The following is a 14,142-nucleotide window of genomic DNA, read 5'->3' as shown; positions in this document are numbered from 1 at the left end:
AAAGGAAAGTTTTGCCCATTGATATTTAGTTTACTAGTCAAAGATTTCCGTGGCGCTGCAAAAATAAAAAATAAAAAAAATACGACAGTCCAAGCTCTCCTTGCTTTCTTGCGACCACTCTCTCAAAGCGACCAGCTCTGAGCTAAGACCACCATTGTAAAACCCCCTTCTATAAATTAAAAGATCTTGAAAGCGGCCGCTCCCGTAAGAGCGCGCGACCATCTCTGGTAATTAACAGCTGGTCTTTTCCTTAGTTTTTAAGCTCTCTTTGCGATCAGTCTAAGATTCAGATTCATATTGGTCAGCACACTTGCACAAAGGTATACAATACTTGATCACTGACATAACACAGCATTGCCCAATAATGTTCGTTGATAATTTCGAATTGAAAGTTGAAGATGGTTTACAGCTGGAGAAAGAGTGTTACCCTGAGACTGAGTTAAAAAGCTTGTGAGGTCGCTTTTGATCAGTTCGACTGTACTTCACTTTAGATAAATGTTAACAAACCTCAATAGTGCGAAGATCAACGGCTATTTTCACAATTCTTAACTTAGGTTTGACTGAGACTAATGATCAGATGTGCAAAAAAAAAAAAAAAAACAAGCTCAAAAGGTCACCGTGAAAAAGAAACTGAAAAAGAAACTGTCAACAAACAGGTGATACTTAGGGACGGACCATTATTTTTTTGGAGGGGGGGGGGGGATGAAAAATATTGAAAAAATTGTTTGCAGGGCCTGGAAAGACAAAATAAATTGTTTGCAAACACGATATGTATAACAAAAAATAGTAAGAATTTCGAAAAAAATGTTTGCAGAGGTGCATAAATTAAAAAAAAAAGTTTGCAGAGGAAAATAATGGTCCGTCCCTTATCCGGAGCAAACTTGCTGGCGCTACTTGCTTAAAAAAATAATCTTGCTTGCGCAACCAGGGGCAACTGGCTAGCAACGTATACCTTGTCTGTCTGTATTGATATTTACGTGATGACTGAATATGTTTGTGAAGCTGACCGCTCACAGTACCATATATTAAACCTAAAACTAACTAGAAACAGTGTCAGAACAAACAGCTATCTCCAGTGGATCTTGATGAGATTTATCTGATAGTTAAAAATTGGTCCATATTAAAGTACCACCTGATGACGCGGCGTTTTTAGCTGGTCCGATAGCTGAGTCGAGTCTGCGCAATTTATTAAAAGCTGAGAAGCAGTCTGAAATTTAACAAAAAGCAAAGAAACCGCTAAATTTTTTTTACTGATATATGAGATTGCAGCACCCGCATATAGACTTCGAGAATTCAAAAGGGTCCAAAAAAGAAAAGAAGTGATCAAACGTGGAAATCTATTGAGGAACCCACTGATTCCTACTCGCTTCCAAAGAGAAATACTGAGGCAAATCTAACTGGAGAATTCCTTCAAATTTAATGGGATGGAGTGCACTGAAAAATGAAAATGGAAGTTGCTTTTCTCTAGGTCTGCTGTACGCGTTTTAATATAAAAGAAAGAGACCCTCCCTTACCCGCTAAGGAGCCTGGGTAACTATGTGCTCCATCATTCCCACAGTTCTTTGCAAGCCCAATCGCCATGCTTGGCGCCGCCGCCATTTTTTGTTCGAGTTCGGTCTGTTTTTCGCTGTATGTTGTATATAGTTTAGTTTCAGGGTTTTTCCACATTGCTGACTAGATCTTTAGGGGTTTAGGGTAATGGTCTAGACTCGTTGTAGAACTTTAAACGATGGAAGGAGGCGGAGAAGTCGTCGGAAATGGCACCAATGAAAGACGAACAAGCTCAGACCACAAGGTGCAGTAAGGTTCTAAAACGTTCTAAGGCTATATTTTGGAGCTGAATTTTCCTTGGCCATAGCTTTCTGGTTGGGTTTTATACACTTAACGTATGTAGATTTTACCAAGTTGTTTAAAAAGTAGTTACTGGTAATGGAATCAATGCCAAATGAAATCTGTTTTTTGTAAATTAAGTTAGAGCGGCTGCACATGTAGCTCAAGGTCACTTTAACTTCATATTAAGCTTATTTGTTGTTTTAGGAATGTTATTTACATCGGTTTGATGACATGGTCTTAGGTATTTTACTAAATGCAAAAACTACCTCTGCATTTCTATGATCAAATGGAGGTTTGAGAAGTCAAACTATTTTGTTGAATCACAAATTTGAAGTAACCATACTGTTACTGCAGCATTTTCCCTTGTGTCTCTTGCCATATGTTATTATATTATGATTAAAGTAAAAGTAATTATTATTTTGATCAAAGGTTAAGAAATAGAAAATGTTTTCTGTTTTTTTTTATCGAGTTATAGAAACACAAGTGGATGTTTTGGAGAACAAGAAAAGCTGTCTGACTATCTAGAATTCAAACAAAGCCAAAAATAACTATATAGTCATTTTGTGGAAATAAGTTGATAAATATTATTTCATATCATGGCTAGTTACAACATACAACAAGGTGACATCAAAAAACCACAATACATGTAAGTTATGTGTGTTTGGAGCAAAGGAATTTTAATGAGTGACATTGACTTTGTATGTTAAGGATGGTGGTGTCACATTCTGGAGTAAAACTGAACGTGGAATAAAAGCAGAATTGCGATTACAGCATCATCCGTATGACACAGAATCCTGGGGAGTTCTGATCAGAGAGGCACAGGTAAAACATACATGTATGTGCATGTGTCATAAAAAAAAAAAAAACAGAAAAGTTGTTGTCACTGACTAAAAAGGTTTGAAAATGGACATTTTGGTTAAAAATACACTAACCTTCTTCAGCAAAAGTTCAAATGGCCTCCAGATGTAAAAAAATATATTTTTTTAGAGAAGTGAGAACCCACTAGCGATTGGCCAGGATTTTGTACATCTCAGGAATGTTGTATGTGTTTGTTGATCAAGTTCGTTTTGCGGATGGAATGCCATGCTTCTCAAAAAAGTCTGTATGACCACTGTGAACAGCGGTCCACAATCTCGTTTAATTTGTGATTAGTTTGTGTGCAATGTTATGCCAACAGGAAGTTCTTGTCACCTGTGAAAACAGCTCTTTTGTGTTCTCTAATTCTGGATCTTAGTGCGTGTGTTGTTTGTCCGATGTAAACTTTCTCACAGTATTTGCAGCTAATTTTATCAATGACTCCCATCAATAAATCTTGTTCAAACTTGTCTTTAGGTTATTCCCCTAGGATGGGATGTTAGTATAACTGTACATCAAAGGCTTACCCCTGGCATTATTTTGTTTAGTTATTCTAACAGTCTGTAAACATCTGGATGGAGAGAGATACTGTGAGAGTGAAGTATTTTACATAAGAACACAACACAATACCCCCAGCATCTGGAGTCCAGCATGTTTAGCATTAGGCCACTGCTGCTTCTCCCATATTTATGCAAAAATTCCCAATCTTTAACAGTCTTTTTGTCCTTCTTCTTTTAGAATACTCCATTAGAAACATCTAGAGTGCTGTGTGAAAAACTTGTAAGACGATTCCCTAATGCCGGCCGTTACTGGAGATTGTACATTGAGCAAGAGGTTTTTAGAATTTGTAGTCTATTTAACATATGTTAGATCTACATTATACTGGTTTCCATCAGTTTTACAATTTTAAGTCTCCATTCTTGGAGTCGACTTGTGTCTTCTGAGTGGTCTTACTTACTAAAGGCCATTTTATACAGGCAATTTTTGCTTTATTTTGAGAAGTGATTTTAAGCAGTATTTTAAGGTGACTTAAATCACTGGTGTAAACTGCTGACAATTTGTCTGTAATTTTCACATAATTTCTAAAATTGCTGGTAATTTACACAAGAATCACCATAAAATACATGTATCAGTACTGTTGAATTTGCCACTCAAATCCAAGCAATAATGCCTGTATAATTGGGTCTTTGTGAAGACAGATTTGAAAGACACAAATTAACATAAGAGAGACTGAGCAAATTCAAAGGTGTAGGTCCACTAAATTTGTTTATTTAAAATTTACTTCACATAGGAGAGGTTAAAGGTAGGCAGTTGAAAAGTATCTAATGTAAAAGCGACACAGAACATAGTGTTTTGGAATTTTGGTTCATAACATACAGTGAAATGCTGTGTTGGTTTGCCCTCTTTAGGGCCTAATAAATGGGCTCTTGTGAAGATTGTGTCCATTCTAACACTAAACAGAGATTGACTCTCAAACTGGTTGTGTGGTGTTTACATTTGTGTGCAGTCTCATTATTTGTCTCAAGTGTGAGTTACTTATATTATTATTGTCAACAGTAGTCTCTTTAGAAACTCTCCCTGAAATCCCTGTTTTTTGGGGGTCCAAATGCAACTTCCTATCCCTTTGCCATGGTGGTCGAATGTCAACTCTTAAAACGTTTGTGGTGAGCAGGTCCTTATTTTACCTAGAAGGTTGAGAACTTTCTTCTCATGTTGCTTTCTTTTTCTGAGATGTTTGATTACAATGAGTATAATTTGTCATATACAGACATCACCTTTTTGGGCATTACCAACTGTGTGATAATCTGTTAAAAGACATGCTTGGGTTGCTTTTCCTTGACACATGTGAATTAAATTTAGTTTAAACAATACCAAAAGACTGAAAAATTGTTTGACTGTATGAATTTTACAAGTCCCTTTAATACACTTTAAGCCAAAAGGGTGCCTTCCCACTGTTTAAAGTAAAACACATAAAAGTCACTTTTAAAACCTTTTTGTGACTTCCCTACCCGCTTCATCCCCAGACCTGAAGCCCTGCTCACCCAATTACTATTTAGGTCTCAAGATTTTGAGAATAAGGTCTCGAAATCTTTTTAAGTAAAAATCATTTTTTTAAATTGAAGGAGCTCAGTCACGGACAACTCATCTTGAAAAAACTGGCAAGTTTTTTCAAGTTTGTCAGTCGTAATCTGTCTTAATCTTCGTCAGTCAAAACCATCCTTGGTTATTTTCGCATTTTGATTACTCCTTTGTTGTTTTCGTACATTACACAACTATTATTTTAAGGTTTCCTTGAATTTGAAAGTAATCAGAAAAATGACTTAAAATGTCGTGACAATGCCCCTTTAATGGAAGGTCATAACAAGTCTCTGCCTTGACCATTCCTTGCAAGTGATTTCTGTTGTGGAAACATTTGTGGAAACATGCCCATAGCACTGTCATCAAAAGCCTGTTTTGGTTTTGTTTGACCCTGGTTCAGGTACTAATCTCAGTTTGTAATCTTTGGAGCCATGTGGATTTTTTCCTCAGACCCCTCTCTGAAGACAAAACCATAACTGGTGGCCCTTGGTCAGGTAAAAACACTGCTCCGAGCAATGATGCCATCATGTCAGTGCTCAAAGTATCTATGTATGTCTGTAGGAAATTCTTGATGGGAAGAGTTTTAAAAAATATGAGTGCACTTGTTTGTTCAAACTGGGTTGCTATCATTGGTTTATTAGGGCTTCAACAATCCTGCGCTTGTGAAAGGATTGTGCTGTACAAAGAATTTGCCAGTTAAAGAAAGAGACGTATTTTCGCATTGATGGTGGGCATGTTGATATGCATTAGAAGGGTTTGAGTGTTCAACAGTGAACCAAATTTCTCATGGTCTCACCAATTTAATTAACAATACAAGAACATTCTCCTTTGACGAGATGCAATCTGTGCATGTTTTTATCTTTAGGTTGAAGACTTTTCCTTTGTCCTGTTTGTCAAAGAATGATTTTAGACTTGGTGATTGACCAAAAGGGAGCTTGATAAAAACCTTCTTACAAATAAAAATCTTCTATAAACACTTCACCCATATAAACAAACTGATGGATAAATGGGCAACCCATTATCTCAGTAAACATCACGACTTTGAACCAAAACATTTTTTCCTGATACATAAGCTCCACAAACCCAACCAATCAAAACCGGTTCAGTTTAATAGAATATGGCCTATATGTAGCAGTCATTTTAATAGTTATTCAATTTAAAATATTAATTTTGAAAAAATGTTTTATTGGTGCACTTTATCCAAGTTGGTCCTAGTATAGAATTACAAGGCCCCACCAAAAACATGTTTTCAAGTCTTGATATGCCATTAAAATATTGTAACTAAAATAAGAGAATTGAAATTTTGACCCTGGTAGTGAAATGATTACATACAGGCAAGTGTGTTAGCGGCCTTTCAATGGAAATTTTGGTTTTAATGAAAGATATTTGCAACCCGCAAAAATGATTGGACAGCATTTAAGGTTTAGATTTTCAGTACTGTTAAAAAAGACTGCAGGTATGAAAAAGAATGATTACTCAAGACTACATGGTATAACTTGGACTATATTCACATAAGACTAGAAATTATGGGAAATCTGATGAATAACGTGGTATCAGTATGTAGACCAGCCAACCTGAACTGAAAATCTCCAGGGTGGAAAACAAAAAAAAAAATGGTGCAGACAAAAAATTCACTGACAACAAAAATATTGTATCAGACTGATAAAATAGTAGCTGCTATAAGAGGAGGTTGGACAAAACATGGGGATCTAAGTGGACTGGGAGACTTGCCAGGTGTGCTGTCTATTTTATGGCAATCAAGGGAAAACACTACCAATTGATAGTAGAAATTGGTCTCTGCTTCATGCTAGTGAACACATTGAGGCCTTCCCCTTCTAGAGTGCAGGTTACACATTAATAATCCTTAAACAGAAAATGGTCAGAAAACACTTTTTAGTGTTTTGGGCTTAGCCCTTCTTTAGTCTGGTCAAATACGAAGTCACACTGTGCACATGCATGAAGAGTATGCATTTGTACATTATACAAATGAATTCTATGAATTACTATGTACTACATGTAAAAGTTTTTGACATTTAGAGAGTCTTTAAGTGTCACGAATCGTAGAATTTATTTCATTCTACGAATAAAAATCAGAACCTCTATGAATGAATGTAAATTTGTCAATACTGCACTTTTTCCTGGACTGATGGGGTGTTGTGTAAATTAGCACCTGTAACTTTTCAAACAGTCTCAGATGATTTGTTAAATTTGTCTCATATTAACCCTTACCGTACCCAAATTCACAAGTAGCCAATCAGAAGTGCGATCTAATGTCCTGATATCCTACGATATCAAGTCACTGACCTGATATGCCACCATATCATGGTCACTTTGAAGTAAAGTAGTGTTACTGTAAAGCTAAGATTATTTCACGCTAATAAAGTATCTATCATCTATCTATTACTGTACGATGAATTGAAAGGAGGTTTTACCAATAAAACAGAACCTCGTAATTTAAATTTAGCAGTGTTTAGCGGTCGTAAAAAGAGAAAAACTTTCCCGCCAAAACTAAACTTGAGCGCGCTTGCCAATTGCGCGATGTTTGCCGCCGAGTTGAGACATTCAAACTGAAAAAATGGAGTCAGAATTTCCAATTTTTTCGCTTAATTTTGATTTTGAAAATTTAGAATATGAAACTCTAAACAAACGAGTGGAAAAAAGCAGAAGAAGAACTTGGTAAAAGTGTTGAAGACCAAGTCAACACAATTTGCAGTACGTACCTTGTAAGCACGCCTTCAACAGAACGATAAGTTTAACCAGATTTTTGGCTGAATTTGGGTACGGTAAATACCTAATCGTACCTTTTTGGTACGCTTCGGCTGCATATCAGGCTCGTTTGGTCTCTCCATGAGTATTTTGGCTCGACTACGTCTCGCCAAAATACGAACCATGGCTCGACCAAACTCGCCTGATATGCTAGCGAAGCGTACCAAAAAGGTACGATTAGGTATAAATATTAACAGTTAAAATGGATCTTTATGGAGACCAGTGTGAAAGTTGTATTGGTGTTCTAGAATCACTGCCTGAAACATACAAAATATTACATACAATGTAGATCAAGATTTGTAGTGTTACCGTTAAGGATCTTTAGAATGAATTTTTGTGGTTGGTTTTCTTTCAGATGAAACATAAGAACTATGAACAAGTAGAAAAGGTAATTGAAATAGTTCTTTGATCCTGGTGTCTCTTTGCTTGCTCTGAGCAGCCGTGCCTTGGGAAGGCCCCCTTGGGAGGTGCAAACATTCCGATGTTCATATTTTGTCCAAAAAAACTTAAAAACGGCAAGGGGTACAATCAAGTGTTTGGAAAGTTTTTCTTTTTTTACACATGATGATTGAATTGACATTTGTTTACCGTAAATGTTCAAATCAGTGCCCAGCTTCAAATAAGTGTCCCCCTCCCTTTAATTTACATGTTATGCCCCTCCTAAGACTAAAAATATTGAATAAGTGTCCCCTTTGTATAAGCGTATGAGATGTGAGAGTAAGACGTGGTTCCACATTACTTACTTCCTTGTAAAACTTTATTCCCGGCTTCTTGTTGTTGACTTGAAAGTGTTGAAAGTTCCAGGAATTATATGAGGCCATTTTTAAGTTTCCTGGCTGAAGAATGTCTTAAGAATCTCCTGGGCAAGTTGGCAATAACTGCAGATGTTATTTGGCTAACTAACTAGCTTGCTGGTGTGAATAACCCAACTTTGTACTGTCTTTTGACTTGTATCATTTCAGCTTTTCCAGAAATGTTTGATCAAGGTGTTAAACATTGATCTTTGGAAGTGTTACCTGTCATATGTTAAGGAAACAAAAAGCTCCCTCCAAAATTTTAGGTAGGCTTTCTTAGCTGATTTATGTCTTAAGATCTGTTGTACCTTTTGAGGGATGGTGACTATAAAAAAATTGCTACCTCTAATGGTAGTTAATTGTTAAGAAGTTCACGATAATTAGGAAAGTAATAAAAGAGAAGTAGTGTTGATGCATGAATGTTGGCTATGGGTATAAAACTTACAAAGAATCTCACTCTTGAATCATCTGTGAAGAGTGGAGTGAATAGGTTCCCAGATTGACAAATTTGGCCCTAAGAAGTGCCCAGATTGCAGATTTCTGCAATGCATTGCAATTGAGCAGATTTTGAAAATACAGCGGATGGCTGATTAGCTGAGAATTTTGGCTCGGATTCCAGACTCTTTATGTCAAAGTTCGGATCACTTTGGTTGGTCTTTGGCGGAATTGTCGCAAAAAGCAATTAAATAAAATGGCTTAAAAAATTCGCATAAAAAAGTCTTCAAGTAAGTGGGTTTCAGATTTGAACAAAAATAGTGTCAGATTGATGGATCAGGCCAAAAAATTGCACAGATTGGCAGATTTTCTTACCCCTATTCACTCTCCCCTGTCAACAAACAGGTTGATCCATTTCCTTTATTAAAATAACAGTTATAGACAAAAAAGGTTCACCAGCAAATTGCAGGTGAGAAGGAATTATATTACTGATAATGAAATTACCTGCAAGTTCCTTAAAATACAGTAAATAATAATTCAGAGAGCTCCACCCCCTCCAAAGAGCACTACCCTGTTGGGATCTCTATATCATGAACACTTGTGATTTTTCTGCTCCCCTCACAACACAGGACGTTTTTTGGTTTGTACCCCCACCCATTTGGAAATTCCAGTTTAGTTCCATACTTCATCATAGAAACCACACAGACCTTTGTAGAGCTATATAACCAGCACAAAATTGTTCCTGTCATCACACTCACAGAGGATGAATTAAGTAAATATGATAAAGAGAAGTTTGATCTCTCATCTCCACACCATAATGATTATCTGTGGCCATTTTCCACAATCCTTTTGGCCCATTCCAAATTGTTTTGTTCCAGAAAATATCAATACTCCTCCCATGGATGGTTTTTTGGTTATAAAACCCCATTCCTTAAGAAATTCCAACCAAGCCTTATACATTCCCTTAAAAAAATTGCCCTTTGAGACCCAACCCCTCACAACATATTGAAATATAAAATAACCTTTCATGGGGAGGGCCTGCAATTAATGGGCTTCTGCTCAAATCTGACCGGCTAGCAGTCAAAAAATAAATGAGTTTTCTGTGATTACTCAAAACATTAAAACCAGCCAGAGCTGATGAAGTTTTCAGGCCAAGTCTCACAGTGCATTTAATTTGTCCCCTGGAATAAGGATAAATCACGAGCAATTTCTTTCAGGGGTGGGGGGGGGGGGGGGTCATATTGTATCTCCAGTATTTGGGGTGTGGTCAAGTTTTGAAGATATTTGGAAGAGGTAGGTGAAGTCTGTGTCCGAGTCAAGTGGCCCATACAGCCAAAGCTTATCCTGGTTTCCAAAGCATTAAGGGACTAGGACTGGAGTTTGGCTACTTCCCCCTGAATGGGATGCTAGTCCATTGCAGGGTTACCCCCCAGGAGTAAATTCACTGGGCTCGAACCCAGGTCATTCGACTTGGAGTCAAGCGCGCTTACCATTAGGCCACTGCCCCTCCCTAAATTTGGAAGAAGATAAATAATTTTCTGTCAGGAAAGGGGGCAGGTTTTTCTCTGTCCAATCAGGATGGCTCCTGGTCCAATTGGGTGTTGGTTTGTTTTGGGGGTTGAATTTCTATTAGTTTCCATATTTCCCACCCCCTTGGAATTTACATTTACCCTGAAAGAAATTAAATTGAAGATTATCAAGCATATCAACTGAGTTACAAAGATCTCATGTTCTTATTTATTGCAGAGATAAAATGCTGCAAGCATATGAATTTGCCCTGGATAAAGTTGGGCTAGACTTTAACTCTTACCAGGTAAGTGTTTTGGCCAACATTTCAGTGTATCTTAAAAAGTCATGTAAAAAGGTAGTGGAAGTCTGAAACAACAAGCAATTACAAAGAAATTATTTTCCTTAAAATAGTAATTTACTATAGTAAACTTTTGTTTGTTTTAATATAATAATGACTTACACTGAGGCAGTCATAGCATGTGGAAAGTCTGAAAATGACAGTCTGTCACTGTGACATCTCCATTTTTAAGCAAACTGGTTGCATGGCCATGGAAAAAAGCACAACAGAACATTATTTTAGACATAATACTATAGATGATAAAATAATAACACTTGACGGTGCATTTCAATATTTTTATGAAAATTCAGTCAGAACTGTTGTACTGATTCCTACTCTACTGTTTTGCTTCCTACAGATCTGGATGGATTTTGTGAATTTTCTGAAGTCAGGGTAAGAACTATTGTAAACAGGGTTCAATTTGTTTTCGGACTCCCAAAATGTTTTCGGACTCCAAATTTTTTTGTTTATTAAACAAGTAATCAGTCTTTTTTGCTTAATAAACAAGTTTGACTAATGAAAGTTGCTTATTAAACAAAAAAGACCCTATTTTTTAATTGATAGACAAAAAAGGTGGTATTTTTTGTTTATTACACAAAAATTTTTTGCTTATTAAACAAAAAACCCGCGCGCTTTTTGCTTATTAAACAAAAGTTTCACAACATTTTGTGCACACGAAAATCTTTACCTTCGGCCGCCATTACATACAAAAATATTGAGAGGAAAAACATCGCTACGGATGAATCATTATTTTAACAACATATATATTAGAAGTCTCTACTGCTAAATCATTCCACTGAGGGAAAACAAAGGCATGACTTCCCTTTTAGGAAGAATATTTTCCAAAAGTTTGACTACGCAGCGCGATCGATCGGCTGCGTTCAACGAGCTGCTTGTTGGATGCTCAAGTTTTAAATCGGAAACGAGCCCTCGTCATTTTATTAATTACAAAATAAAAACATCAAGAGATTTCTAAAAGCAGAAAGAACCGGGGATTTGAACGAAGATGGCCTGTTTGTCGTCGAGTTTGTTGGTGATATTAGATCTATTTTATAAACGACGAAATGAACAACTTTCTAGCGATGTGTTTTACGCGGTCATGAAATTTGTACTTTGCAGCGTAATGTGGGAAAAATAAGGCTCAACTCCGTGCAAAACCTCGGCAGCAATGGATAAATCATTGTTAAATGAAAAACTTTTAACAGAAGACTTGTCTGCTGCATCCTATTTAAGCGACCTTTCTTTTTCTGGAAGAATATTTTCCATGCATTAAACGTTGTGCGATTTCGCGGCGAGCGATCGGCGATTCCGGAACGAGCTGCAAAGTCGAAAGTTTTTAAGCGATTTCTAGCAAATAAGGAGCTTTTTGAAGGCAGCAAGAGCAGAAGATTTAAATAAACACAGCTCTATAAATATAAAGTCGTAGTATTAAATATGCAGTCGAGATAGCCGGTGATAAAATCTATTTTTAGACACGTTGACAAAATAAACAGCAGAGCTAGCTGTCATGTTCAAACGATTCACCCGGCAGACAGGGAAAATTACCACGGTCAGAAAAAAAATTCTTTTCGCGTCAACTTTCAAAATTTGTGCTGAATTCCCGTGCAAAAGCTCGAAAGGACTTAAAATTCCTAGGTTCATTAAAATTAAGCGGAGTTTTCATTCAAGAACTGTATGTATGAAGCGTAAGTCTAGCTAACGATTACTTTCACCACGGACTTTTTTTACAACAGACTTGAAATGCCAGCTTATGTTTTGAATATCAAGCAAGAATAGCGCCTTTTGTTTATTAATTAAAAAAAGGTATAGGTTTTAGTTATCAAACAAAAGTGCCACAACATTTTACGAACTTCATGCAGTCACGAGTACGGTGAAATCGATCTTGCAAAAGAAAACAGCGTAATGTCATACATGTAGACAGCTAATTAGAGTCACCAGTTTTCTTGAAAATATTTATAGGTTTTAACCAAAACGTGGCACGTTTTGTTTATTAAACTATTAAACAATTTGCTTTTCAACCGAAAACGGGTCATAACAGTCTAGTTTGCAAACACATTCGTATCTTCATGCAGCTACGTAACTACGGACAAAAATATTTGCGAGCAAAAACAACGCAATCATTCCACCCGAATTTAATACAATGAGGCAAAGAGTTTTCTGAATGTAGCAAAAATGGGTCACTTTATTCTGGACAGGGCGAAATAAACAGTAGCGTGGTTTGTATATTTCCGCGATTCACACGAAAGTTTTACCCGGTCTGAAATCAAGTTTGTACTTTACGCGACAACTGGACAAATTTGAACTGAATTATTGTGCCGAGTGTCGGTGAAGTAAAATTTAAATAGAGAGAAGGAACTGTAAAGCGAAAACTAGTGTGAAAACGTTACTGAAAAGAAACTCATGTTTTCAGTTCAGTGTTGACTTCTCGACGCGACTGAAACGAACACTTCGGTTTGATAAATAGAATTTAAAGGAAAGATAAAAACTCTCGGCTTTTTGCAATTCGTCGAGTTCGTTCGTACTGTAAAATTGACTTAGGTGCAGACAATGTACACAGGAGAATATTCATTCAAAAAACAATCAAAATAGACTTGTAAAATCTGAGAACACATTCGATTCGTAAACCAGAAATATTTACGAGAAGATCGATCAAGAGATAAAATGTGTGAAGTTTTAACGCATTCCGTCGAAATGGATTTTGGAAATGAAAGCTGGTGTTTAATTTGACGGACAATCTGCTGGCCAAAGATTTAAAACAGTTCATCGCACAAGAATTTATTTGTACTTGTTTTTATACGCTGCCCAAAATAATAATAACAAAAACAATCAAAACAGACTTGTGAAATCTGAGAACACATTCGATTCGTAGATCATGCAGAGATATTTACGCGAAGATCGATCAAGAGATAAAATGTGTTCTTCGGTGCGTTTCCGCTTGATTAAAAAACACACGTCCAGTAGAACAGAAAAATAGCAATACAGTTATTAAAAGGCTTTTACCACTCAAGTAAACAAAGTCTTTCAACTGAAAGAGTTTTTAGTTTGAATCAGGATTCCTATTTGAAAAGTAATGTCACGCAACTCGCCGGCTAAGAAAACGCGAGAAAAGGTCGTTTTGTTAAATCTAATTGCCCTTTATTTTGAGCGAAAGTAGCTACAGAAACTTTTAAAACATCTGGAGATTTTTGAATGATCGTTTCGAGCGATCGTTTTGCCGGGTAGAAAAAAAAACAGAGCTTGACAACTGGAAGCAGTTTAACTTACAGTTTTCGTTGGCGCCAAAATGCTTTGCGCGGGAAAAATTTCAGACAGCTTTTAAAAAAGCTTCGGCAATTAAATTCAACACGACAATGAAAATACAATTTTTTGGTATCAATCCACACTTTTTTAATAAACTTCAATATCAACTGACTGATCGAGAGAACAAATATGAGACATATGAGCTCACCTCTTAACAAGTCACAAGAACATCAGGGCCACGGCGCGGCGTCCTTAGCACAGAAATTTATGCACGTCTGTAGATTCTTTAGTTGT

At 36.6% G+C, this 14,142-nt stretch overlaps 1 protein-coding gene across 1 annotated transcript in view; it reads left to right on the top strand.

Annotated features, from left to right (window-relative positions):
- The first annotated feature begins 1,377 nt into the window (after positions 1–1,377).
- LOC144644188 (cleavage stimulation factor subunit 3-like) overlaps positions 1,378–14,142 on the top strand; it is a 29,142-nt gene continuing 16,377 nt past the window's right edge. Inside the window, exons 1-7 of the mRNA XM_078503615.1 lie at positions 1,378–1,795; positions 2,542–2,655; positions 3,427–3,522; positions 7,889–7,921; positions 8,496–8,593; positions 10,509–10,575; positions 10,967–11,001. Of these exons, the coding sequence (XP_078359741.1) occupies positions 1,730–1,795; positions 2,542–2,655; positions 3,427–3,522; positions 7,889–7,921; positions 8,496–8,593; positions 10,509–10,575; positions 10,967–11,001 (509 nt within the window). The 5' untranslated portion in view covers positions 1,378–1,729. The remainder of the gene's footprint in view (positions 1,796–2,541; positions 2,656–3,426; positions 3,523–7,888; positions 7,922–8,495; positions 8,594–10,508; positions 10,576–10,966; positions 11,002–14,142) is intronic.

The sequence above is a fragment of the Oculina patagonica genome, chromosome 2 (assembly GCF_052425735.1).
Source record: "Oculina patagonica isolate OP01 chromosome 2, crgOcupat, whole genome shotgun sequence".
Lineage (NCBI taxonomy): Eukaryota > Metazoa > Cnidaria > Anthozoa > Scleractinia > Oculinidae > Oculina > Oculina patagonica.
Note: the sequence above shows the minus strand (reverse complement) of the source record. Positions and strands in the feature narration are given on the sequence as shown.